The sequence below is a fragment of the Lithohypha guttulata genome (assembly GCF_036872675.1).
Source record: "Lithohypha guttulata strain CCFEE 5908 chromosome Unknown scaffold_1, whole genome shotgun sequence".
NCBI classification, from domain to species: domain Eukaryota; kingdom Fungi; phylum Ascomycota; class Eurotiomycetes; order Chaetothyriales; family Trichomeriaceae; genus Lithohypha; species Lithohypha guttulata.
In genome coordinates this window covers 5,020,807-5,047,406 of record NW_027042750.1, presented here as the reverse complement: position 1 = coordinate 5,047,406, position 26,600 = coordinate 5,020,807, and the positions used below count along the sequence as shown (strand labels likewise).

The 26,600-nt window shown below is 49.2% G+C and overlaps 8 protein-coding genes across 8 annotated transcripts; 3 read left to right on the top strand and 5 right to left on the bottom strand.

Moving 5' to 3' along the window:
• Window positions 1–3,630: 3,630 nt before the first annotated feature.
• On the top strand, window positions 3,631–4,356 carry LTR64_001853 (uncharacterized protein; the record flags this gene model as incomplete). The annotated part of the gene is made up of 1 exon (XM_064896230.1): window positions 3,631–4,356. The coding sequence occupies one exon, from the start codon at window positions 3,631–3,633 to the stop codon at window positions 4,354–4,356; it is 726 nt and encodes a 241-aa protein (XP_064758917.1).
• A 2,634-nt stretch (window positions 4,357–6,990) lies between these two features.
• LTR64_001852 (uncharacterized protein) lies at window positions 6,991–8,538 on the bottom strand (the record flags this gene model as incomplete). The annotated part of the gene is made up of 2 exons (XM_064896229.1): window positions 6,991–8,437; window positions 8,501–8,538. 2 exons carry the CDS (start codon window positions 8,536–8,538, stop codon window positions 6,991–6,993), a joined length of 1,485 nt encoding a protein of 494 aa, XP_064758916.1.
• A 4,770-nt stretch (window positions 8,539–13,308) lies between these two features.
• On the bottom strand, window positions 13,309–14,315 carry TIF35 (translation initiation factor eIF3 subunit g; the record flags this gene model as incomplete). Its single annotated transcript, XM_064896228.1, has 3 exons — window positions 13,309–13,533; window positions 13,590–14,244; window positions 14,299–14,315. 3 exons carry the CDS (start codon window positions 14,313–14,315, stop codon window positions 13,309–13,311), a joined length of 897 nt encoding a protein of 298 aa, XP_064758915.1.
• A 528-nt stretch (window positions 14,316–14,843) lies between these two features.
• Window positions 14,844–16,054, bottom strand: LTR64_001850 (uncharacterized protein; the record flags this gene model as incomplete). The annotated part of the gene is made up of 3 exons (XM_064896227.1): window positions 14,844–15,524; window positions 15,584–15,832; window positions 15,908–16,054. The coding sequence occupies 3 exons, from the start codon at window positions 16,052–16,054 to the stop codon at window positions 14,844–14,846; spliced, it is 1,077 nt and encodes a 358-aa protein (XP_064758914.1).
• Window positions 16,055–17,050: 996 nt separating this feature from the next.
• FOL1 (trifunctional dihydropteroate synthetase) lies at window positions 17,051–18,469 on the top strand (the record flags this gene model as incomplete). Its single annotated transcript, XM_064896226.1, has 2 exons — window positions 17,051–17,837; window positions 17,886–18,469. The coding sequence occupies 2 exons, from the start codon at window positions 17,051–17,053 to the stop codon at window positions 18,467–18,469; spliced, it is 1,371 nt and encodes a 456-aa protein (XP_064758913.1).
• Window positions 18,470–19,088: 619 nt separating this feature from the next.
• On the top strand, window positions 19,089–21,477 carry LEU1 (3-isopropylmalate dehydratase; the record flags this gene model as incomplete). Its single annotated transcript, XM_064896225.1, has 2 exons — window positions 19,089–19,188; window positions 19,238–21,477. The coding sequence occupies 2 exons, from the start codon at window positions 19,089–19,091 to the stop codon at window positions 21,475–21,477; spliced, it is 2,340 nt and encodes a 779-aa protein (XP_064758912.1).
• Window positions 21,478–24,050: 2,573 nt separating this feature from the next.
• On the bottom strand, window positions 24,051–25,082 carry LTR64_001847 (uncharacterized protein; the record flags this gene model as incomplete). The annotated part of the gene is made up of 1 exon (XM_064896224.1): window positions 24,051–25,082. The coding sequence occupies one exon, from the start codon at window positions 25,080–25,082 to the stop codon at window positions 24,051–24,053; it is 1,032 nt and encodes a 343-aa protein (XP_064758911.1).
• A 253-nt stretch (window positions 25,083–25,335) lies between these two features.
• LTR64_001846 (uncharacterized protein) lies at window positions 25,336–26,193 on the bottom strand (the record flags this gene model as incomplete). Its single annotated transcript, XM_064896223.1, has 1 exon — window positions 25,336–26,193. One exon carries the CDS (start codon window positions 26,191–26,193, stop codon window positions 25,336–25,338), a length of 858 nt encoding a protein of 285 aa, XP_064758910.1.
• Window positions 26,194–26,600: the final 407 nt, after the last annotated feature.

Here is a 26,600-nt window from a genome sequence, read left to right as displayed (position 1 = left end):
GACTACTAATGTTTCTAAGGCTGCTAATAATTCATAACAAGATGACGCTCATGGGTGTAATGTGGGTAATTCACCCCACTAGGAGGAGGAGGAGGAGGAGGAGGAGATGTCCTTGACAGACCACCAACGAAGTGGTAGGCTGATCACGTACTACCTCTACACAAGAACGTCTCTTGCTTGTCGAGACGCCGCCAAGACGACAAGAAGAAAGGGAGTGGATGAGTTTCCTGGTCGAAGAGCGGCACACAATCACGTTTCGGACAAAAAAAGTGTCTAGTCGCTCTAGTATGGTTTGCATACATTCAACCCGGACGAAAAGAGCGTCCGGGATGTGACAATGTAAGGTCATTTGCCTGGCCAAGCCCGATCTAGGGCTGTGCTTTCCTAGCAGCTACAAATTGTCTGCTTTTCACCACTTGCGTCTCATCCCTTTGCATGAGGATCTCGGTTTTCGGAAACTCTAATATGAAATGATGGTGCGAAAAGGCAGGTTCGGATGTACATGACTTAGTAGGCAAGGCAAGCGCTGGCTGCAGTGCTATCAAGTCACGCCACCATATGCCGCCAAGTGCATGCGTCTTGATCAGGTCATTGGAACGAACCAAATCCAGCAAAGTATACGTGCGAAGCAACAATTTTGGGTCCCGATGTTGGAGTGTTGACGAACTTCCCAAACGATAAACGATCGGCAGGGACTAAAGTGACCCACTGCATGGAGACAAGATTAGATGCGATTTGTCTGCCTGGCGGCTAGGACATCCTAGCGCTTTGGGAGTCCATGGAACTCCGCAGCTGCGCTTGGAATTATGCGCTGACGGGTTAGCCTTGGCATAGGGAGGCGAAATGCAAAAGTACAGGACAAATTGTTGAGTCTCATGCTGCGGTTATGCTAACAATGAAAGTATTGATTGAACCCTATGACAGAATCTTGCTTGGTCGCTGGAATGTGCTCATTGCATTCTACCTGCGCCAGAGGACGAACGGGTGGTCGATAGTGTGTAGCATGCAATTTTACCTGCAGGCTGGTCGAGCTTTGAGCTCATCGTCGAAGAGCCAGAAGCAGGTGAGTCGCTCGGTGACACCAGTTAAGTTGTGTGCAGCAGCACATCAATCTGTCGGCGATAGAGCGAGTGATGCTTTGATATGCTAGAGCAAGGTTGACAGCCACGGTAAGGACTTTTGCTTCCCTCAATAGCTAGTTCCATGGACACAATCAGGACAATCCACTTGTGAGATGATGTCCTCTGCCAGGCTTGGTTAATCCTTGACTTTTTCTCAGTCTCGTCGAGAGTCCGTGAGAGATTGATTCAGCTTGCTGACCCCAGTATTCTTGTCCTTCATGAAAGCTGCTAGCAAATCGAACTCATTTTCTAGGCCGATCGAGAGAAACGCTGGAGGTTTCGACGGCTTTGAGGGCTTGGTTGCTTGTTTCGTAGTGCAATTTGCTGTTGGATGACACGGCGTAGATGCTTTGGAATTCTGCTCGGACATATCTGCTGAACATGCGCTGTAAACGTGTTACTGGAAAGCTTTGCTGATTCTGAGGACTTTGAAGACACTCACGTCGAAAGGGGAAAGTTCGTACAGTTAATTGAACAGAGACACAAGAAAATCACAAACACAAACATCTAGTTGCGTTCTGTGCCATGCACAAACTCAAATATGCAGAGTTGCATGAGTAGTGTGATTCGCTTCTTGAAGTGAGCTGGGCCTTCTCCACGCTCTCAAGAAAGTCGCACGAAACATGAGCACGAACAGAGAACCCCGCCAGCAAGACCTAAGAGACTGAACACAGAGACGGACAAGAACGATGAACGAAGCAACAATTGTGCCTGCCTTAGCGTATCGGTTTTCAGATCGGGAGATATCGAGGCAAGTGGGTCAATCTGACCCACATGGTGGCCGACTCGTAGGTTGCTCTGGAGAGCGCATTTCGAGGGGTCTATTGAAGGAGGACTGTTGGTGGAAGCATCGGTATTTGACATTCTTACGCCCCAACAAAGATCTGAGCTGGTGCAGACATTTCACATTGCAATGTACCTCATCGTCCAGGTTGACGTGTCGGCGGGTTGTGAGAAGAGCAGCTGCTCGCGGATCTCGCTCATCGCTGGTGGCTTCACTAACATAGCTTGACTGCAATGTCACAACAAGAATTAACTGTGGCGGAGCTGCGATGTTTGTGGGTGAAAAATCGTGCGGGCATTCATGTGGTGGCAAGAACTGTCTAACAACACCATACGAAAGGTGTCTTGCAAATTATCAGAGCTGTTGACAAGTGCGGAGGCTGAGCTTTCGTTGCGTGAGCTCCAGGTCTGTCGTGCCGCCGATGGGGAGCAGACTTAGAGCAAATTCAGCATTGTCGCTAGCTCTTCCAGATTTGATGGTAGATACAATCGGCCAGACAATTAATGTAGCTGCGACAGAGCCTCCGATAGAGTGCAAATCAAAAGGGTATCACAAACCTAGGACATACTGAGGGTAATTGTCAGGTCTTAAATTCTCTTAACATAGTTGAATGCAGCGTGATCCGTCTGTTGCGAAGGAAAGAGATGGTCGAAAGACAGGTAATCATCAGAGAGTGCCCTTTATTAGTACGGCCCTTTGAACAACGCTTGATCATTGCACTTACTTGGCCCGCCTGAGTGACTATGCTGTCTCAAGGAAGGCATGTCGTACAACTGGATACGGCTCGATCAATCCTGTTCTTTCACTGATCAATTGCTATATCTTCGATGTCGTAGGCGTGATTGAATGCCCGAGAGGGGCTTGAAACTGTGCACCAGGGCGGGTCATTATGATTACTCGATCGTGAGATAGAACCCTCGATGCACATTGAAGTCGGTTATAAGACAGATGGAGTCTGTTCAAGTTATGTCTGATTTGCGCTCTGCATGCTGACCTGGAGGAGTGTGAGATGACTTGTCTGAGCTTTACGCGTAGCGGTCGGATGTACGGTCTGTTCTGAGACTAGCGCAAGAACGCGTTTCTTCGACGGCGCGTGTCGTTCCTTCCCGTGAATGTGTTCAATTCCTTCCATGAAGCAAGCTCGGTACCAGCAATCTGGACGGCTGTCAAGGGCAGTCGTCGAGATGAGTAAGATGTACAAAATTGCTGTGTGTGACAGCGACGCGATGCCCATGTCACTATTGTGGCTGCTTGCACTGCAGCCAATTAGCGAACGACTTTTTCCCATGTGAAAACAAGAGCACAGGTCTATACTCGGTTGCTGGCGATTTTTTGTTTCTTCAACTTGAGCTGGCTGAGACTTCTGATGGCTCAAAGTGTACTTTGCAGCACTAGGACAAGAGCACCACAACGACAAGGTAAAGCATGTGCAATAGTGCTTGGAGGGCGCCTGGCCGTGCTGGCCGATATGCTCCAACTCGTTGGCCACGTAGCTTTCAATCGTGGGAAAACAATCACGGAAACACTCATAGTAGAAAGGAGAGTACAACCTTCAGTTCACAGCTGTCTCTGAACTCACCAAATCATGGACGTCCCCACAAAAGCCACAACGAAGGCGATACACAAGTACGGCGGTCATCCCTTACATCCGTCCTCACGCGCTTCGTCCCTGTCGACAACTTCAGTGTAAGCGCATACAGCGTTCCTATGCTGCTACTGTTCAGAATGTTCTACCAAGCTGCCCCACACGAAGTCTTTAAGGTTGCGGCAGGTAGTCCGTCAATCAATCAGGCAAATACTCCGACCAGGCCGTTGCCGATGAACAGCATGAGAAGTATCTCTCGTTCCAGGAGCCCTGATAGAAATTACCTAGACACTCATGTCATAACCAACACCGCCGACTTCGCTATTACCCTTGAGGATAACGACGAGCTCGAAAAATGTACGATATTATCCATCACTTGGGTTAAAGCGCTAGCTTCACCTCTATCTCATGAATACATCCAATTCATCGTTCACAGCAGTGATACCGGGAAACGACATCGTTTGGTAGCAGAAAGGTCCGATATTGGCGATTTAGTGACTGTTGGTTGGGACTGGTCGTCTGGAAATTATGCATCGCATCACCATGTCTTGCCCTTGCCACTCTTAACATTATCTTACGAAGATTTGCCGACAGACAAACCACCAACAATAAAGCAATTTGCAAACATCCTACACGAAACGTCCGAGATTCGACCTTACAACCTGATGCGGGAGATGTGCTGGTGGTATGCGGAAAAGGTCTTCGTCGAAACCTCGCGAAAATTTCCAGACACGAGAGTCAAGCAGTGGCCATTTGCGAATCTGAGATACAGCTTCGTGGTCAGATCTGAATGGATCAGAAGGCCAGCACTAGCAGATGCAGCCGAGAAATTCCGCGTGATGAACGTTCAAAAATTGGCGTACTGAATATCTCGAACGAAAACGCGTGCAGCAGGCGGCTGGGAAACAAGCTCTGCTGTTGGCTACCCTTTCAATGCATATGCTTCAGGGCTGCAGCGCTTGAGTGGATAGCCCTGAAAACAGATTTTACTATGGCTACGATCGACACGAATACCTGTTCACGGATCGCATTTAGCTCATGCAGGAGTGCTTCGCGGTCGTGTGATTCTTCCTCGTATCATCGCCATGAACTCATCTATGTGTACTTGTTTTCAACGATCTCTCGCGAAACTAGCGTCTTCGTCGCAGATCTGCCAGCCTATTGAGGAAAATCCCAGGATTGTGATCTGACTATGACAGTGTTCTCCAGGATGTGGATCACTACCGAGATCACTCAGCTAAGCAACATTGCATGCGGCCACTATTACACGGCTCCTGCGGCAGCACGAGTGATGTCAAGCACTCGGCAGCTACAACGCTCGTGCGACCATTATTGCACAACCAAACATATCAAATAGCATTGCAAGACCCCAATCAGGTGTATGTTGGAACGCTCAAAAGCCGCCGTTCCAAATTCTCCATCTGGACGGAACATCAAGGCTCGGGTCCCCTACCACATATATCGGTCGAGTACTCAACACTTCTTGTCAAAAGTACGAGATGGAAAAGACAAAGATGGCTAGTATCTGCATGCATGCCAAGCGCCATTGCCTGAATGATAGGCTACAGAGGTTTCCTCTCCTTGGCTTGAAAAGCCTAATTCGTCCTTAGCACTAGAGCCACCAGACAGGATTCGGTCTGAGCAGTATCACTGATCCCTGTCAAAAGCTGATGGTTTTCGCCGGATGTGTACCTCCTTGGATACAACCATGCGGACGCTACAGACTAGCGCATTGGACAAAGGACGTATTCACGTCCCCACATATCTCACACTGCAGGATGAGCTAGAGACTTTGATCCACATGGTGTTCGCTACAAGGTTAACTTCGACTTCTGGTTCCCTCAAGTGGTGTAGAAGCATGACAATTTGCGGGATAGTGCCCCAACTTGCGATCGCGAGCCTACTCTCGATGGCCGAAGTGTCTATTGTTGTCGCAGATCCGTGTCTCGCTGCAGAAGTCAGGCTTGTTCAACTGGGTAGTCGCTTATGACTGCTTGTGAGACAGCATCTTCACCATTTTCGAGTTCACCGCTGGTGCAGCAGTTTACTGAGACCACAATTGCCTCTTGCATCACAGCCCTGGTCTTCAAAGTTCCAGCGCATTTAGAGCTGTGAGAGTGCAAACAACAATTAATATCCCTCCAGCTCACGCACGACACTCGTGGTCACATGTCTGTTGGGTCTCACGAAGCACGGACGGCTCGGAACGCTCGTACGAAAATGCTCACTATTCGTTGGGATCTGTTCGTGCGGTACTTCCCGAAGCTTTGGCTCCCTATTCCGTGCAGCCAAATCTTGTGTATCATGATCTTGCTCCTGCATCAGGCAAGCACGGAGCACAGTCGTCGGCTCGAATACTAATTATAAGCCCACCATCACGTCGCGCTCATCCTAAATCTGCGAGTCAATTTTCGTGGTATGTTCTCGTCAGTATTGTCTGCACCATGTACACACTTGCCCCTGCAACGCAGCGACCTTAGCGATGAAGTGGTCAGACTTGCTGATTGGCCATTAATCGGGGCCAAGTAGCAACTAATCCTCTGGCTGTCTTCTTGCTTGCCGAGCACAGTCTAATCGCCAGTAAAGCCAATGGCTTCCAGGCTGAACCCTGCTGCACATTGTCCCGAACGAGTTTAGGCGTAGGACGCCCCAACGCACAAGCAGGCTCGGCTGCGTCTTGGGCCCTTTGCCATGCTGACTGTACAGCGTCTACAAGTACCAAGTATGTGAAATACGGAAAGGTGGAAGGACAGCACGACGTCCTGTGAGATTGGCCCTTTGTGGCTCAAAACGTCTAGTCAATGCAAGGTCCTGGACGAGTCCTCGCGCGAGCCGGAGTGGAGCGTAGGTGGTCGCTCGCTCTAAGGGCCATGGCCAAGTACATTTAGGACTGTTAGCTCTGAGAATGGCATGATATGCTAAGAATGCCGTTACGAAGCGTCCAGGTTACCCCGCTGTAAGGATTGCATTGTCTTTGACTTGGGCACAAACCGCAATTGAAGAAGCATGTGCAGAGTTCTGATCATTTCGCATTGGCATGGGAAGCTCAATCACCTCGGCCTTTCTTCCTAACACCTCTAAACTCTGTGGATTCTCATATATAGATGCTGTTTAAAATACATGCGCCTTCAACTGAAGACGTGATCGCAAAAAAACGCCACCGCCGACCAAGTGACACACCCATACCATTGCCACTCGAGCCGACTCCTTTGTTATGAATGCACCATAACCAATCGCATATGGGGGTATCGGAGGGTATCACTGAAAGGATTCATGCAATGGTCGCCATTCCTGTGCATCTTCGACCTTTGAAAAACACCATGTGCAAAAAACATTGAGTTTTTTTGCATGCATTTCTTTCGTTTCGCGTAAGACCTTGAGTCGTAAAATATCGTTAAGTCGTTTCAACAAACAATACGTAGTGAAGCGCCCGTTGGCGGTAGATGATGATAATGGATGGAAAAAAGGATTGATTGTACATCTCGCTTCAGGCGCTAGGATCATGATGAAACACAGAGAGCCTGAGCTGCTGAGGTGGCGGAGAAATCGAAGGATGGGGTGTGGTGGTAAGTCGGGTGCAGGGAGCTCTGAAAGAAAGAGCTCGCACAGTCGCTATCGTCATCGAAGGGCCGTTTCTTGTATTGTGTAGCAGTAGTAGTATACTCCATTAGATCAGAGTCTATCTTGCTCACTGTCGGGCTAAGTAGGATTCGGTCAAAGGTCAGGGGTGTTCGCGTCATACTGCATGGAATGCGGCAAGTCTCGCCTTTGGAGGAAGACGAACACAAGGTTGTCGAGGACTCTGGACTGGTTGACGAACTGTCTGATTCGTCTACACGGTGAGATGTGTATGAGAAGGATGTGCCGTAGTGGTGACTATGGCGGTACGTGGCATGTGCATTGCTCATGTTCGCTGAATGGTTTGGGCCAAGTGCATGAAGAGGGAAATTGGAATGTCCATCCCCACTTTGACCTGAACCGCCATCAGGATCCATGCTTGTCTGGCTGTCACGACGACTGTCTTTGTAGTGCCCTGGTGATCTCCCTCGGACTACCATGGGATGCGACTGTTGAGTGGCTACGATAACCCATTCGTCAGGTCCGCCTGGCCGACCCAGGTTCGCTTCAAGTCTGACCACCACGTGAAAAAACTGCTGCTGGGCTCGTCGCTTGCCATTGTTGGCAGTCGCCTTCTGAAATTGTATTCTCTCAAATGTGTAGTTAGTCTGTGGTGATGGTCCATTTGGATGTGTGAAAGGGTCAAGTCCATGTGGCAGAAGGTGGTGTGAGCTTGACGTGTATATCCCGTTGTGTGAGATGTTATGGCCATTACTGAGGCTCTGTGCTGGAGTCGGGACAATTGCATGTCGAGTGGGAACACTCTCCGTTGCTTTGTCACGTTTAGGCGTGTGCTGAACAAGACCCCGCGTCTCACTATCATTGTTATTCACAACAGCAGTCTTTGCTGCAATGGAGACAGCGTATCCGTGCACATGCTCAGCCTGCGATGCATATCTCTGGCAGAAGACCTGACTGTCTAGACTGTGTGTCTTGAAGGTGAACCCACAAGAAACAGTGAAATAGTTCCTTCGATAACAGGTCCATTTGTCTTCGACCTTGAAGAAGCCCTTAGGTATGCTTGCAAGAACATCAACCTTCAAGTTTTGCCCTCGAGAGTTGACAAGTGGATGGATGATAACGGTGTCCTCAAATGGAGGACCTTCTGGGCGATTCGCTGCTGGCATAGGTGGAGCTGGAAAGATACTGCTTGTGGTGGACGAGAAAGGATGTGGCATTTGTGGCCGAGGTCTGAATATGTCATAACTGGCAGGTCTCGATGCATAGCTGTAAGTAGGATCGTAAGTAGTGCGAGCCATTGTGAAGTCAGGGGGAAAGCTGCTGCTGTTCATGGGACCATAGCTGTACGGAGGAGATAATGGAGCAGGTCTGTCCAACGCGATTTATGTCAGTCATGCTCACAGACATCTGGCAGGACACAGAGCCACTTACATCTGCGTCGGTGCACCACGTCCGTCGATATGTGTCATACTAAGGCCATTGAATCCAGAGCGCGTGAAGGTCGGGATGCCACTTGAGTAGTATTCAGGTCCGGATGCATTGCTTCCAGTAACCTTCGGTAACGAGGAATAACTGAACGAGGTTGAGGAAGGATTTGTGATGGTAGACGAAGACTCGTCGCCAGATTGAGGTGGGGTGAGGATAAGCTGCGAGCTTGCAGTGTTGCAACTAATGAGCAAAATTGTCAGTCTTGTGCTGCGACCGACTCAAGCTTGAAGCAGCCATGTGCTCGACAAACATCTCACACTAAATAGAGCAATTGGGGGAGACAGAAACATGCAATGAAGAGCGATTGAAGCAATACTCAATCTGAAACGCATATAGTAAGGCCGTCACGTTCGAGCCTGACTCGTGTTCCCTAGTGCCCAAAGTCGTGGCATGCACATCAGGCTAGATCGAGCGATCTCTCTTTACCCAACGAACTGAGTTTGCCGCACAGGAACTGGTGGGGACAACGGGAAGGACTGGTTACTCACGAGCCTTCGTGCTGCAGCTGAGTAGAACTGTAGCTTAACTCAAGGTTCGAATTCCCAAAACTAAGAGACGGTCCAAGTGAGTTTCGACCTAGCTGGTTCTTCGGGTCGAGGAGCGAGCTGGTTGTCACTGAGTTGTTTGGGTAGTGCCGGTCTGACTGATAGTACTTGAAATCGTTCGTCAAGGCTTGGTCCATAGGATAGGAACTGTGAACTAGAGCTACCTCAGTGTGTCAGCGAGGTGATCTGCATGTGTGACAGCATCTGGGACGAGCCTTTAGCAGTGGTAGGTAATGAGTGGAGCCGGGGAAGGGTTACTGAAAAGATGAGCTTTCGGCAAGTTCGAAGAAAGCCTGCAGCACATGATAATCGCGACATCCTTGCAACTGGAAGACTGTGCTGAACAATCTCCAATCGTGATGGCGTAGCTGCGCCGAATCGGCTTCAGCTCGAGGCACAGCCGATCAGCGCTAGCCGTGCCCCTTTCTGTTGAACCATGGCTGCGGGTATATGCAATGGCGTACGACTTCGCCGTGCTAACACAAATCCACTAATAAAGGTCTCGACTTACTCTGATTCATTGTTTATTCATGTGTCTGTTTGCTTGTTGGCAATTCAACACAACAACAGATTTGAGCCTGATTGCTTCGAAGTGAATTTCGTCGATCTCGAGAGAGCTTGGGCTCGGACGGTGGTGTTGTGCTGTGTCGTGCTCGGGAAAAGTGTAGAAAAGCAGGCCAAAGCGACTGTCTGCTTTCTGAACGTGTTGCCGACGGTCAGACGAGTTTCAGGCTGAACACGATGCTGAGTCTTGGAAGTTGCTCCTTGAGCAGAATCGAATCTCCGCTGTCGCTGGTAGGATCGCCGGATTGATTGTCTATAGAGCCGGTTGTCCGCCTCTTGTGTGTGCCAGCGACTAATCCCTTCAGGATGTTTCGCAATCGTTGCAATCTGAGCGCCTTGTTGAGGTCTGTCCTTGATGGGCGCTGTTAAGTTGAGGTTATTTCTACCTTTCGATGTTGCTTCTCTTCTACTGCCCAGGCCTCAAAGTCATCCGGCTGCAGTGGGGGAAATATGTTGCCGACAAGGTGTAAATTGCTAGCAATGCGTTCAATATTAATGAACACTAGGTCGATATCGAAGTACGGACTTTTGCTTCTTAGTCCTCGCAAGGTATTAGTATCACGAAGGTCAGCGAGGGCCAACTACTCGGGAATCAAAATGTGTATATAGCTGCTGTTGACGATCAGCTTCGACGAATACGCAATCGCATGGTGCTCCACCACTAGCCTGCCGCAGGAAATCGAATACATGATTAAGACCCATCCAGGACGCGCCATTGCAGTAGGCTATGATCCAAAAAGGCAACAACGAGCTTAGCCACTCTGGTTTGAAAGAGAGACTACTTCCCGGGCTGAGATTCATTTAGGGGCGTTTCTAGCAGCCAAAGAATTCGCAGTCATGAGGAATCAGTGGACAGCTGCAGAGCATGGAATCCAATGAATCTTTGCCAAACAAACGTCGACCTTGGAACCGCCTCGAGCGATATGCAGGTAGCCTTTGAGATAGAAGGCCAACTAGAAGGAGCCAAAAATTACAGGTCGGTAGTTTTCTGGCCGCTTCTCAATTTGGAACGGGCGAGGAATCAACCTTGAAAGCTGTTCAAACCTATCGGTACCATACTCTTGCACCATCGAACCTCACCGTTGGTTTGTAGGGCGATCTCAATGGCCTGAGTATGGGTTGTTCGATGATTCTAGTTAGTGGCCACGTGGTTGCCTTTGAGACAAGGTCAGGTTCCTTCCGAGCCACGAGACAACAAAACCACCAAGCAATCCTGCTGGAGGGATCGAAGGACCTGTCCAGGAAAAGGCTTTGTCAAGCTTCACGTGTCTTCCAACGACGGCCCTTTCAAGCAAGAGAGTTCCGGCCGTGCAGTGATGCCCCCTATCAGACATTTGGACTATGCGAGCTACAGCAGGGCTGAGCAGGCATTCCTAGGTGCGGCATAGGCAGGGGAACGAAACAGAGGACCAGTCAAGTTCGAAACTGTCCAATTGCAAATGACCGGGCACATGAGTTGATGATAGTGGGACTCAGTACTACGAGCCACGTCAAATCTCTCGCTAGGCTGGAGGCAAATTCGATGAAAAGAGTATGTTCTTAAACAGCTGCACCTTCAAGACATTTGTTTGCCAACCGGACACGTGTGCAAGTCATTTTTTCTCTCTGGGTCTCCCACGGAATGTCTGAGTGCTGTCTCATCGAGTATTGGCGCATTGTAGTAAGGGTATCGCTGCCTTATGTCAGATTTGAGCGGTGGCTACATCGCTCACTGATATTGGAGTGTAGCTCGCAAATCTCAAGAGCGATAGACGACTGCATGTCGAGATCCGATTAGTTTGTTCAGCACGATGCGGACTATTGTTCATCGGCTGCAGGTATGTCATGCTCATGGCCACGATTGATATAAGCTTGACTTAATTGGGAGTGGTGCCTCGGGTGAAACAGCAAGTCACAAAACATAGATTGGCTAACTAAAAAGAGTTCATGAAGGGGTGTGAATACACCTGGAAGGCTGCGTGAAGCAGGGATACGATGACAAAGAGATGGAATAGAGGGCAGAGCCCAGGACTCATGGAGGATTATCGAGGGAAAAAGGACTGCTGCAGAGAATGATGGGAGAGAAATTCGGATGTGGGTCACACCTTCCTCTTTCAGGGTAACGCGAGCCACTAACTAGTAGTTAGCGAAGGGATCATCCGCTGTACATTAGCTTTGCCAAAATATACTACATCCCTCACGTTCAGCCCATTGAGATGGATAGAGTAGCAAACTACACAGTTCATTCCTCGCCTTTCAAGGTTCCACACTTATACCCATCGATTCTGCGAAAAGATCTCCTTCTACCTTCCTTTCAGAATAGTTCCATGATCGCTCGGCCACAGTTGTTTTGGCAGAAAAATCGATGGAGGTAATGTGGTCTGAGCCCCTAGCATCACATGTAATAGTCGTGAGCACTGAGCCATATGGCGACCAACAAACCCTTAACCTGCGTCAGGAGTCTATGAGTGATGCTGATCAGAGGGTTTTAGGCAAGCCGCATATCGCATTCTTTCTCTTCTTGAGCCGCTACTGATCGGAAGCATGAAATACGGAAGACAACTGTTGGAAGCTAATAGCTCCTCAGCAAAGCACGTACAAGTGCTTTGCATTCGGAGCCTTGATGAGTTCTGCACGGGCCAACAGTTCGTTCTGTCAGGAACATGTTGCACAGCTGTCATCACTACATGAAACGTCTTCTCCACATATTCTCCTAAAGTCTGCCATTGAGTCAATCCAAGGAGAATTTCAAATCCTGGATGATCCTTCGAGAAAAAGGGCGACTCGCGAATGCATCGAACTTTCGGCGCCACTGGGTCTAAGCTGATTGCAAGGGCCTGATCAGCCAGGCAGGATGCAACCAACATTGTGCGACCTAATTCATTGTTTCTCGCAGCGGTGTTGACATTTTCTCGCTCCGAAGAAAGTGGTGCTGCGGGATCGTACCCATTCAGGGAAGCTGCGGGAGCCTTCATGTTGTGCAGCAGCCGTCAGACAATGGTGGACGGCTACCCACATGGACTGGAAGATTTTGCTTGAACAGGCGATATTATGGTGCTGAGCCTTGCACAGAAGGCTACCAAGCTGAAACCTAACATGCATGTGCTCTTCTTCGGACTTTCTGGAATACCAAAGGACGTTTCCTTGCATAGCAGGCGATCGTGTGTCCGTTGTACACATGCCACTCCTGATCTCTTTCTTGGGGAGCGAGAATGTCTTCCCAAAGGTCGACTGGTGAACTTGAGGTCGTGCAACTCCTCTTGCTTCCAAACCTCAGAGCTTGAGAGGCGAGGCAATACCAGGGTGGGCGGACCCTTCGAGGTGACAGGGACTCGGAACTACTTTGTGCTAGGTATAGTGATTACTTGTCTTAAAATGCTGACCTGATTTTAGGTGCTCACAACAACGAGCAGAACGCCTTGTTGTCAAACGACACCAGGCCCTACTGACTTCCTACTCTTTAGTCGTCATCGTCCCAACTGTGCCTTGACATAACGCGATACTGAAACCCATGCCTGCTCGAAAAATTGTTCGTGGATCATTTTCTCAATATTACCACATCACCGATGTCTTGTCCGTGTTAATCACATATCAAAGAAAACAAGGTTTGCTTATTCCTTTAGCTCTGAGGCAGTAAATTTCTTAGTTAGAGCATAGACTAGTTTAGGTAGTTCGCTTTGCGAATTCGACCCTCAAGATCAAGTGCCTATACCCGAACCCATCCATCTTCTCGCAGGCCCTCGCGGCTTCGGCGCGGTCGACGAAGCTAATGAAAGCGAAACCTTTTGCGCGGCCCGTTTCCCGATCTTTCGCGAGGAAAACTCTCGTGACGCGTCCAAATCGCTCAAAGAGATCACGTAGCTCCTGCTCTTCGGCAAGTTCAGATACCTATCAGGCATTGTCAGCATTTCGTTTCTCCAGGAGTTCACACAACGAGAACTTACATTTGTGACTCTCAGCGTAGCCAGATCATCTCTCTCAAACTTGCCACCCATTCGCTCACCAGCACTGGCAGCACCACCCTTTCGCAAATGAGGTGGTACATAGCCTCCGCTACCAGCACCAAGTCCACCTGACTTCGTAGCAGGCGCTTCTTCTTCAGCCAAAGGATCAGCTGCAGGCTCATTGTCACCACCAACAGGCGCCATAGTGTCCTTGTACGGGCATCGTGCAGTAAAGTGCTCTCCCTGACAAATTCTGCACTTGACTTTCTTGTCTCGTAACTGCTCTTTCAGGCTCTTCTCCTCTGCCTTGCCGCCACCATCTTTCGCCTCTGCCGCCTGTACGGCCTTCCAGTCTCTTGAAGGTCTGAAAACAATATTCTCGCCGACGGACGTTGTGTCTGGCTGCGGTCCCTTGGATTTACCCTTCTCAAGACCAAATTTCGCCCACGTTCTTCGCTCGGCTACTTCTGGGTCGACTTTTTCTCTGTGCACCGTAGTGCGGGTTTTGCGTGTGACTTTTACTCTACGACCGGAGTCGTCAATTTTGTAGGTTACTGTTGTCTTCGTGCCGTCTTTGTTCAGTGTGGTTACTGGGGCTGGCAGGGCTTGGGGGTCGTTTGCCTCGTTGTCGCTGACATCTTCGGCCCACTCGCGGCTGGGAGAGATAGGTAAGACTTTATTTTTTGTGAGAGGTTGTGTAGATACGTACCCTGCGACTTTCGACATGATTGCAGTATTCAGATGTTGTTTCTCGTTCTCAAAGGTTTTGAGAGTTCTTTCGTGTTGGTGTTCTGCGATAGATAAATTCTCTGTTTTCAAGTTTCCTCGTGTGATTGTTCTGTATTAGATAACTTCTCTATTCTCGGAGTGGGACGATTGCAGGTAATTTATATGCGGTACGTAACTGACTCAAAAGACTGTCTGTACGTTTGTCCGTTCAAGTCGTTCTTGGCACTGTGGCGGGAATTCTTGTTATCAAGCCGACAGAGAGCTTTTGTGCTGAAAAATAGCCGTCTTTGTCGGGAGCATAGTAATACAGATCAGCCACTTGTAGTTGTCGAGCCTACACAAGTGATAGATGAACGAAAGTGTGTCTCAGCAATTTTGCATTCACTCGATGAAGTAGAATGAGAACAACGCATTGCAGTAGTAAGAGAACAATACACTCGTCCAAAGTCTATCAATTTCGACTTGAGCTAGCACTTACTTGGTGGAAAACATTGCCAAACACCTTGCTTTTCATCACTCGTATATTTACAGCCTGCTCCTGGCAACAATCATGCTGGTTCCTTTTGTCATGCAATCCACAGCACCACCAACCATCTCATCAATGATCTCACGTGCTGTCTTCCTCTCGTTTACCACAGCAGCAACCTTGCCCATCAAGAAAGGTCTCGCCTGGTCCATCATTTCGTCACTAATATCATCGCCAGCCTGTTCCAAGTCGTGCTCAACAGGGATAGTACCACTACTTGTCAATTGCTTGATCTCAGCCTGTCTGTTCTCCTCCCAGTTTGCGATGTATTCATTCTTCCTGACTCTGAGAGGTCGGCCAGTGAAAATGATTGTGCGAACATTGTCATCGAAGCCGGCTGTTCGGACCGCCTCCTGGTGGGCCTTTGGTGCACCAGCTTCTTCTGAGAGCACGAACCTTGTGCCGACCCAGACGGCGCCAGCACCCAACATCAAGCACGCGGACAGGGATTGACCATTGAAGATACCACCTGCCGCGACGACCTGCACGGGTTCACCAGTAAGTGGAGAGGTCTTGCCTGCGCACAATCGGGCGACCTCAGGAATGAGAACAGACGTTGGCACATCGCCAGTGTGGCCACCACCTTCGCCACCTTGAGCGCAGATGAGATCCACGCCCAAATCGAGACATTTCTGGACGTGTTTCGGGTGGCCAATCATGTTCATGTAAAGGACGTTGTGCTAAAAGCTATGGTCAGTATATCCTGGTCTGCTTTCTTCTCTGCTCAGAGCTATCCTACCTTATGTAGCTTTTCGACAACTTCTCTAGGCGGTACGCCAACAGCGGAGACGAATAGTCTGGCGCCGCTGTCGATGATAATGTCGACGAGCTCGCCGAGCTTGCCTTTGGTGTAGTCGTAATTTGTCTTTCGTGCTGAGCCACCGACCTGCGGCAGGAGTAGATCAACACCGAATGGTGCGTTCTTATCGCTGAGATATGACTTGAGCTCAGAAATTTGTTCGCGCAACATATCAGGTGTATAGCCGACCTGCAGTACGTGTCAGCACAATTCAAAGGCGTGCTACAAAGCAGTGGCAGTGTGCTTTTGGTGAAGAGAGCTTACACCTCCGATTACACCCAGACCGCCAGCGTTGGTGACTGCCGCTGCTAGTTTAGGTCCAGCAGCAACGTTCATGCCAGCAAGCATGACTGGGTGCTTGATCTTGAGAAGATCGGTAACCGTAGTCTTGATTTGTTGTGGTGAAGACATCTTGGTGAATGCAATGAAATTGATACAGTGTTTGGACAATGAGAACTTGGGTTAGTGATCAGGAAAGAAAGATGAATCTATACAACGATAAAAGAAGTGGAACAGACAGACGACATCTGTCGCATGCAATAGACAGGAGATTCTACTTCTGGGCGCAGGTGATCCTCGTCCATAGCAGAATACCGAGGCATGAATGAAATCGTGGAGAAATCGGCACTAACTAAAGGAATGCCCTGGAGTGCCGCTAGCTCAAAGTTGTAGTGCTAAGCTCAAAGTAACCCATAATATGCTGACTTCCCCGGTAACGACGAGCGTCTCTGACGGCCACCTGTTGGCGACCCATTACCACCTTAGCCTGCCATGTGCTTTTTCTTGCGAGCCTCGCAAGGCTATCGTATCAGGAGCTGGACTTCTGTTCATTCGCAAGCTTTGGTTTTCCGGACGATCGAATTTATATCGGCGTCGTCAGAAGCACCTCAGAAATTTTGACCTTACAGGTGGCAAATGAATTCATTTTCTCATGCAGGGCGACGTCTCTGTAGTTGCACCAAGCGGCGCAAATTGAACGTAAGCAAGAATCAAGCGTCGATTCACTCGCGTTGTGAAAATACTCGGAACCAGGTATCTTCTGACACAACTAACGAGCATGTATGTTTCGAACGTAGCCCTGACTGTTACTGGAGACCGAAGTCCATAGCGACGACCAATAACATGTATACTACTTCCCGAAATTTCCACATCCAGACGAGATCTGCGAGCTGGCAAACACCAGAGCTTGGGCCACAGATATCTGTCACAACTACGAAGCGTCAAACACCGTCACCTGTCTTCAGCTCAGACCATCCGCAACGACCAATTCATGGCTCCAGACTTCCTCCTGTCGTTATAAGAAGAAGGTCTTCAACAAAAGCTGTCTCTGGTGTACATCAAGTTGTCGTCGCTTTTGGTAGCAATCTTGGTAACAGGATTGCCTATATCGAAAATGCTCTAGATTCCATGCGGAGTCAAGGCATCAAAATCAAGAAGATCAGTCGGCTCTACGAAACCCAACCCATGTACTATGAGAACCAGGACGCTTTTCTCAACGGCGTTGTTGTGATCGAGACCAGTCTGCAACCCCTAGAACTGCTTGACGTCCTCCAACAAATCGAACTAGAGCAGGGTCGAAGAAGGGACATTGAGAAGGGACCAAGAACTCTGGACCTCGATGTCATCCTCTATGGGGATGACCATATTGACCATGATCGACTCAAGGTTCCTCATCCTTTGATGCTGGAGCGAGAATTCGTCCTGCGACCTCTTTTGGATGTCCTCCCCGAGCACAACATGCTGACTCCAGCTCCCACACTTACCGATTCACCAGCTCAGACTCAAGTCTCGATCAAGGACGCATTGAGTAAGATTAGCAGTCCAGACGAAACAATGTATCCTGTCACGTGCTTGTCAGGGAAGTCGCCCTTGATGGTGCCGGCATCGGCTCGGCCCACGAGCAGAACGCTTGTAATGGCGATACTTAATATCACACCTGACTCGTTCTCTGACGGAGGCGATTTGACAACCCACGGAAGTGAATTCGTGGCCCATTATGCTGAAAAAGTGATACACGATGGTGCCACAATTCTTGATATAGGGGGGCAGTCCACACGGCCGGGCGCGCAGTTAATTTCTGCTGAGGAAGAGCTTGCACGTATTCTACCTGGGCTTGAAGCCATACGTTCTGTTCCTTCAGTTTCATCCGGTCAAGTTCTCGTCAGTGTTGACACTTTTTACGCCTCAGTCGCACGTACGTGCATTGAAAAGGGTCTTGCTGACATAATAAACGACGTTTCAGGAGGCACTTACGACAAAGATATGTTATCGACAGCTGCAGAGCTGAAAAAGCCCATCATTCTCATGCATATGCGCGGTACACCTCAAACCATGGGCAGATCCCACTTTCACGACTACACTTCACTTGGTGGCGTCGTGCCTGGAGTTGCGAAAGAGCTAGCTTTTCGGGTTGAGGCAGCACTGGAAGCTGGTATAACACCCTGGCGAATCATGCTCGATCCAGGTCTAGGTTTTGCCAAATCGGCTATGGGAAGCATTCAGCTGCTGAGAGCCGGACCAGTAGGGCTTGTGACAGCGGAGCCAAGACTTGGTGGTTATCCGTGGTTGATTGGGCCGAGTCGGAAGGGGTTCATAGGCAGGGCCACTGGAATTGTGATGGCTAACAGCAGAGACCATGCCACATGTGCTTGCATCACGACCGCAATCGCAACTGGTGCTGATGTTGTACGCGTTCACGACGTCAGGAGTATGGTGCAGGCAGGTAAGATGGCTGACACGATATTCCGCGATGTTTTGAGCGCAGATCTCCAGAAAGATGTTGACATGGCCAGGAAGGGATCTGAAAAGTCTCAAGAAAATGTATAGCAGTTCAGGCATATTGCCGCTGGCTTGACCTGTGGACGAGCCTTGCTTGGGCGTTCGTGCTGCGTGCAGGGTGTTGAAGGTACTGGCCAGTGATGATTCTTTTGGTAAAAGGTTCGAAAGTGAGCGAGAGCAATAGTTTCTTTCTGCATACATTGAGAACAACTACAGATACTTCTGAGGCCAAGCATTATACACAGGCACACACCCCATAATCTAAAAGTCAACTCTGGTGAATGATAGTCCTGGAGTCGTATATAAAATGTCCATTCTTGGCGTTGCTAAAGCGCGATTTCGCAAAACAATGCCCAGTACATACGTATGCAAGTAGTATAGCGACCAACACGCCTATTACCATGTAACATGCGGCGTGATGAAAGGGGTGTGACGTCCACTGTTCGACCGATATGCGGCGGTTCGGCTACGGCACATCAGGGCAGGTGCAGACTGCGGGGAGCCGACCAGTTAGAAGAAGGTTAATTCCAACAGCGAAGTCGGAGATCAGGGACGTGGTAATAAAATAACATATTCTGCCCATTTCCTTCACCAAGGTCGATCGGGGGTTCATTGTCTTTTTGAAACATCTTTGAGCTTCTCGCTGAACTCTACGTAGCGCTCAACCATGCCTTCTGCGGTACAACAGCCTAGAACGCTCTATGACAAGGTCTTCAACGATCATATCGTCAACCAGCAAGAAGATGGCACAGTCCTACTATATATAGGTATCTAGTGCTTAACGTGCTCATTGGATTGGAAACTGATGGTATACAGACAGACATCTTGTTCACGAAGTCACATCTCCACAAGCCTTCGAAGGATTGGAAAATGCCGGCCGAAAAGTACGAAGACCTGACTGCACGCTTGCCACTACAGATCACAACGTACCGACCACTCCGAGGAAGAATTTTAAGAACGTCGCCGATTTCGTGAAGGAGGACGACTCCAGACTACAATGTATCACTCTAGAGGAGAATGTGAAAAAGTTTGGTCTTACATACTTCGGTCTCGGCAGCGCCAACCAGGGCATTGTACACATCATTGGTCCTGAACAAGGCTTCACTCTACCAGGGACTACTGTGGTATGTGGAGATTCTCATACCTCGACCCATGGCGCATTTGGCGCACTCGCCTTTGGTATCGGTACCAGTGAAGTAGAGCACGTGCTGGCCACTCAGTGCTTAATAACAAAGAAGAGCAAGAATATGAGGGTCCAAGTCGATGGAAGGTTGGCATCTGGTGTCTCGAGTAAAGACATCATCCTACACATCATTGGAGTCATTGGTACTGCTGGCGGTACTGGTTCAGTCATTGAGTTCTGTGGCTCTGCCATTCGCGCTTTGAGCATGGAGGCAAGAATGTCCATCTGTAATATGTCGGTTGAGGGTGGTGCAAGAGCAGGAATGATCGCTCCGGACCAGATCACTTTCGACTACCTCCGAGGACGTCCACTTGCTCCGGTACCAGACAGTTCCGAGTGGAAAAAGGCTGTGGCTTATTGGTCCAGCTTGGCCTCAGACCCAGAGGCTAAATACGATCGTGAAGTCTTCATCGACGCTAAGGACATCGCACCAACGGTAACTTGGGGTAACTCACCACAAGATGTTGTTCCCATCACCGGCGTGGTTCCTGGCCCAGATGACTTCCAGGATAAGGCAAAGAAAGAGTCGTGCCAACGAGCTCTGGATTATATGGGCTTGACAGCAGGCACGAGGATGGAGGACGTTGAGCTTGACAAGGTATTCATCGGCTCATGCACGAACGCAAGAATGGAAGATCTGAGAGCCGCAGCCAAGATCGTCGAAGGCAAAAAGGTTGCAAAGAACATCAAGCGTGCTATGGTCGTACCAGGATCTGGCAACGTAAAGAATCAGGCAGAAAAAGAAGGTCTCGACAAAATTTTCATTGATGCAGGATTCGAATGGCGTGAAGCTGGCTGCAGTATGTGTTTGGGCATGAACCCAGATATCCTCTCTCCTCGCGAACGATGTGCTTCGACCTCGAATCGAAACTTCGAAGGTCGCCAAGGTGCTTACGGAAGAACACATCTTATGTCTCCAGTCATGGCGGCTGCTGCCTCAATAACTGGCAAGCTCACGGACGTACGTAAGATGACGGATGACGCCACACCTCAGAAGGCCTCGCCAAAGATGGAGATCTCGGAACACGTCGACGATATGTCGGATGGTGAAGAGCTCGAGCGAAATCAAGACTTGCCAAACGACTCGAATGAAGGCGTTCAGCACTCTCGAGGCGCCACTGGCTCTCCAGGTCTGCCACCTTTTACAATCTGGAAAGGTATCGCAGCACCATTGGACAGAACAAATGTTGATACAGACGCCATAATACCAAAACAATTCCTAAAAACCATCAAGCGAACAGGACTTGGTAAAGCACTGTTCGATCCTCTGCGCTTCAAGGAAGACAGGTCTGAGAATCCGGACTTCATTCTCAACAAAGAGCCATATCGCAAAGCCAAGATTCTGGTAGTCACAGGACCAAACTTTGGTTGTGGCTCATCTCGAGAACACGCACCTTGGGCTCTCCTTGATTTCGGTATTAAGTGTGTCATCGCTCCTTCATTCGCAGATATTTTCTTCAATAATACATTCAAGAACGGCATGCTGCCACTGATTATGCCGGACGAAGCCAAGCTTACCGTCATTGCTGACAAAGCCAGAGCGGGTGAAGAGATCGAGGTCGACCTCCCCAACCAGGTCATCAAAGATGCTTCAGGTAACGAGCTGGCCACATTTGAAGTGGAAGAGTTCAGGAAACACTGCTTGGTCAAAGGTCTTGACGACATTGGCCTGACGATGCAGATGGATGACAAGATCTCCGAGTTCGAGGGCAGAAGGACACAAGAAACACCCTGGTTAGATGGCAGTGGCTATCTCGCACACTGGAGGACAGGGAAGAAAGGTGGTGTTCCAGGACAGCCGACAAGGATTGAGGCAGCGCCAGTACCAAAGACTAATAGAGGTGAGCCTCTGACTGATCCGACGGACTGGTAGTTGGCCATTGGGTGGAATATTTGCTTGCACATAGTTTCAACGTCGTGTGGTATGTATGGTACCTTTTTAGCATGTCCAAATAGTATCGGGTGACCGTCACGATAGATACGAGTTGATGTCTAATGGTATGTAATCTTTTTGTCCTCGCAAAAGTGGTTCCAAAGCATCTCTTGCTCCTTCTGTAGAGTCTACCTCAGTCCACATTGCACAACTACAACTTTCTGATAGTACATTCGTGAAGAGCAATCTTAGGAGAACCCTCAGTCCAATCTCCTCCGCTCCTCTCCAAACACCCACAGAACGTCCTGGAAAGAGTAAGTATATCTGAGCACTATACGCAATGCCTCGAGTCCACCACAGCCCATACGATAGGACGGAGGCCGGCCTGCAGACATTATCCACATATGTCCTCGTGCCAAAAGGTCAAAAACCTCGCTACACTCTTCCTCAATCGCGCTCTTTCCAGCTAGCGACCATCGATATCCCGCCCTTTCACTAGTAGAGGTCGTTCTCTCCCGTTTCGCAGTTGATCCGTGAGAACTAAGCCGAGCATGGTGGTGCTTGGACCTCGCATCGTACGATGCCATTCGTACGTGCTATAGCCCGAGTCGATGCCGTTTGAACCGTGGTTTTCGCGTGCATTTCCACAACGCCGATGCCGCCAAACGCGCTGTGTATGTTCAGAACAAGGAGAGAGTTGTTCTAACTGTGAACAGTCTATGCATCGGAAGAAATTGCTGTTGCATATATCGACCGATAGTGGTGATCTTCGAGGACTCCAGGATCTGCTGTATCGGGACAAGGCCCAGCAGTTTTCAGCCCAGAGTGCTTCGTGTTTTATCAGCTTGGGAATCTTCGGCTCATTGCTCGTATGTTGGCATTGGAGCCTCTTTCGGATAATGTGAGTAGGTGAGTCTATATGGTTGACGCTGGTCGGATCAAGTCTGGGTTGGTGGTTACGTCTTGTTTGCAACTTGTCGAAGAGAATGTGGCTGCCGAAGTATCGCTTCCTGGGGTCTTTCTTTTCCCAGGCCCAGTACATGGGGTCAGTTGGGGAGGATTTTTGCTCGAGAAGCATATTCTGCGAGTGTGTACCCATCCCTGTTGCTTTCTTAGGCGGTGTTCTGCAGTCTGAAAGCAATCTTAGTGATAATGTTTCTGCTGGAGTTGAGAGTGATGGGATGGGAATTGATACAAAGGCACGACGGCATTGAGGAAGACCCTTAAATATCGTCGATATGCAAGCATCTTGAGCTTCTCGTGATTCAGATCAACTGTGAAACGGGTTAAGTATTGTGTTAGACATCTCGGATACCTTTGAAATTGTGGTAAAAGCGCAAAGCTTTCCTTCGTGCCATGTCTCAGTAGAAGCTGCTACTGAGTTCTTGGTGTTTCAGTATTCGCATAATTTCCATTTCACTCGATAATTGTCTGCGAAGCCAGATCAGGTTCTTTGTTCCCTAATTAATACGCAGCTGAGGCGAAGTTTCAATGCTGTCTTGCATACTGATATACCTGTGTCATTGAACTTGAATCAATCTCTGCTGGGTCAAGTGAGAACTTTTCTGCTAGACTTCATGTCTGTCGCGGTGGTCGAACCGCATTTTGATGGTAGCCAGCCCCTCAATGAAGCAACATACCTACAACCGAGTTTGCATCTCTTGCAGGTTTCGAGTTACGTCGACATGGTGCTTTACATTCTCCTTTCGTTGTCCCAAATTCTGCCTACATCTCCAACATATTCCGACATGGTTTCCAACCACATTCCTCACTTCTAAGCTCAGCACATCAAACTTCCTCGAACGTCTCTTTTCGATTCGTCTTTGCGAAGACTACAGCTCAAGATGCCTATGTTCATCGGCTACCGCGGCCTGTGATCGTTATATCCTGGTTTTCGGCAGTATCGTTGTCGCTACCACTACCGGCAGAAGTGGCACTTGAGCTCGAAGAGCTTGCTTCATCAAAAGCAGGGTTTTCCTGCACGGTAGATTCGCGTAACAAGGAGGCGCCATATTTTATGTCGCGTTTACGCGGATCATAAGTGGTTCCATCAAAATGGAGACCGGGAGTGGAACCTTCCATATCTGAGAGGTACTGGATGGCCTGTAAGTCGATGTCGGCGAGCATATCTGCGATGAACCTATTTTCGGTTATGGGTTTGCCGGAGGCTGGTATCAATGGTTTCGACAGTTTGTGGATAGGACTGGAGGTGGTGTATGGAGGCATGTTGAAAATAGGCCTGATAAGATGCCAGAAATGTAGTGGTTATTCGCTACTGCCTAGACCGGTTTAAGGTTTCTTCCTTGATGTGTTGGTTTTCTGGTTGAAACGGAATGAGCACGCACGATGCCAGCTGTGCCCGTAATACCATTGTAATATGTAGAGAACAGATCGTGTCTTATATTTGTGATTATAACGTGAAGACATGGCTTGGCGAGCATTGCTGACAAGACAGGTGACAGATATGCGCAAACACACATTAGTAGGCACAAGTCACAATCGTACTGCGCAGATCCGTCCGCAGTGATGAGTCCCAACTCAAAGGGAGGAGAGAACTGTGTGATCGAACTTCCTCAATCTCTTTTACCAGGACCTGGGTAACCTCCATAGCCGCCATATCCGCCGTACCCACCGTGGCCAGAACTTCTAGAACCTGCTTGTGGTGCATAGCCATTCGTTGGAAGTAGTCCATTGCCAAATTTATCAGCACGGCCACTCTTTCGCCTTTCGTACAGCAACATTAACAAAGCACCGGTACCGGCACTTCCAGCCAGCGCAAAGAAAGACAGCAGTGAGAAACCAGTTCTGTGATCAGTCACTCCCACATATGGCTTGCCTGTATCTGCACTAACCATGCCTGGCAAAATAGATCCAGGTATCCAGCCCACATTGAACGTAAACTTCAAGGGCTCATTTCGAACAATCTTTGTGCCCTCTGGAACGGTATTCGGATCTGGCAGAGAATATGCTGTCGAAGCAATCAAATGTGATGGATTGGTATGGTCAAGTATGGCCGTCCGCTGTTTTTTAGACAAGTCTGACAAATCTTGCGCGTCCGTGGAGGTATGGAAGAGCACGTTGATGTTTGTATGTAGGTGTAGATGGCTCAATTGAAACACGCCTTGTAGTGCTATGGTCAATGGTGTCCATTTTGTAGCATCTGCCACGGCATTCACCCCGGGATCACTCGAGGAGGCTGCTGAATCGAGGGCATCGGTCGCTGATAACGGGTAGGAAGGTATACGACAGGACAAAGGGACGTCGGAGTGGACGAAGTACTGCAGTAGGTGGTAAAACTCGTCGCTCAAGACCTCGATGGTGCAAGTCTTCGTTTCGGGGACGCCATAGGAGAATGACAGTGGCGCATTGTTTGTTTCATTGCAGTGCAGGAAAGGAATATACTGCAGGTTTCCATGGTCATCGGTGATGTGCTCCCCAGTCTCAATGGTTCGATTGAGACATGCAACTGGTATCAGGTCGCCTTTCGAATATGCTCTGTGTTCGGCGAGAGCGCTCTCTTCGGATGACGCTGCACGCACAGACACCGACAGTGATGTGTAGAAGACCAGTAGTGCTCGAAGCAGGAGCATTGCAGTCAAAGCCATGTCGTTGTAGACAGCACAACTCGAACATTCAATCGAGCATCGTTCTACCAAGTTATATTTTTTGGCCAGGATCCAAGCGACCTGGGGAGCTGAATCTCCACATCGATCCCTGAAAGGTGCATCTTTAGTGCTTGGATAACAAGCTCCTGAAAAATGGAGGCCACACAATTTCGCGTTCGAATTAGAATACTAGGAATCGAGTGAACAAGCAGTTACTTGTACGAAAAACATTACTATTCCACAGTTTACAGCGCTACATCTTCATGCCTCCACCGAGACGCCGGAGGACAGAGTTTGGCAAGATTCTTCCATCACCCTCGGCACCTTTGACGTTGACTGGCTGTCCGTCTCCTATAACCAGCTCAACAAGGACTTTTCCAAGCTCGCCAGTCGGACTGTGCATAGCTTTGTAAACTCCTCTTCTGAAAACAGGTAAAACGACTGCCCCAGTAACTCTCATCGCCATAGAAGACCTCACCTGGCCTCCTGTGCCGCCGTCGTTTACATGGCTCAGTTCGTGGACCAGTCGCTGATCTTGCTCAGCTCCCGAGTCAACTCCTCCAGGTCGGACGTTCAGCACTTTCAGACAATCTTGTGACTGCATGAGCTCGATCAGTTCAGTCTCAGTCTTGCCCTTGATTCTGCCAAACATCTGTGTCAGAAAACCTGGGTTCTGAGTAGCGCCCTCGCCAGACACATAGACAAAGTTCAGCTGTTTGACTCCGAGGTTCGATGAGAAGGCTTTTGCTGCCTCGATCGGGTATACGCGTACGATCTCGTCATATTGCTGCTCGGACGATGTGAGGGTCTGCGACACGCCGAGAGCCCATATGACGCCAATCTTTTCGTTGTCATCGCATTGCTTCAGCTTGCTAAGGAGACCATCCTTCTCGTAATCCTTGAAATCCTTGTGCGGCAGCACTTCGATCTTAGTGAATGTGTTCTGCTTGGGCCTGTTGGGGTGTTCCAGGAGAGGAATTTCTGCTCTGCGACTGACAATAGAGAGGCGTGTGATCTTTTGCGCGGTAGGAGATGATGCTGGAAGGGAGAGGATGTGATGTAGCACTGCTGTGCCCACGAGACCGGTAGCTCCAGTAAGAATGAGGTGCATACTTTCAGGCTGGTTACGAGTAACTTGTTCAACGTCGCAGGTATGGACTGATAGTAGAAATGCAGGACATGAGTTCGTGAAGAGGGAGAACTCCTAATCAACGACAAGGTCACACAGGTGAAGGATGTTAGCGTATAACGTAGAAAACCTACCTTTTCATCTGAGATTTTTAGAAGCCGTCTGCATTCTGCATGCTCGTATAGCTGTCGCAGCAGGCAGAAGCATTGATCATCCTGGATAGAGGAAAAGATAGAAGCTCAATCTCGGGTACCGTCACGGACGAAGGTGTTAAGACCGAGTTGAAGCTCTTTCCAAATTAATTCTGATAAGGCTTTCAGGCAGCAATCATCTTCTCCGCAGGTCTGGGGTGCGAAAGTCGTTTCCCGAACGCTCTTTCTCTCTATCCA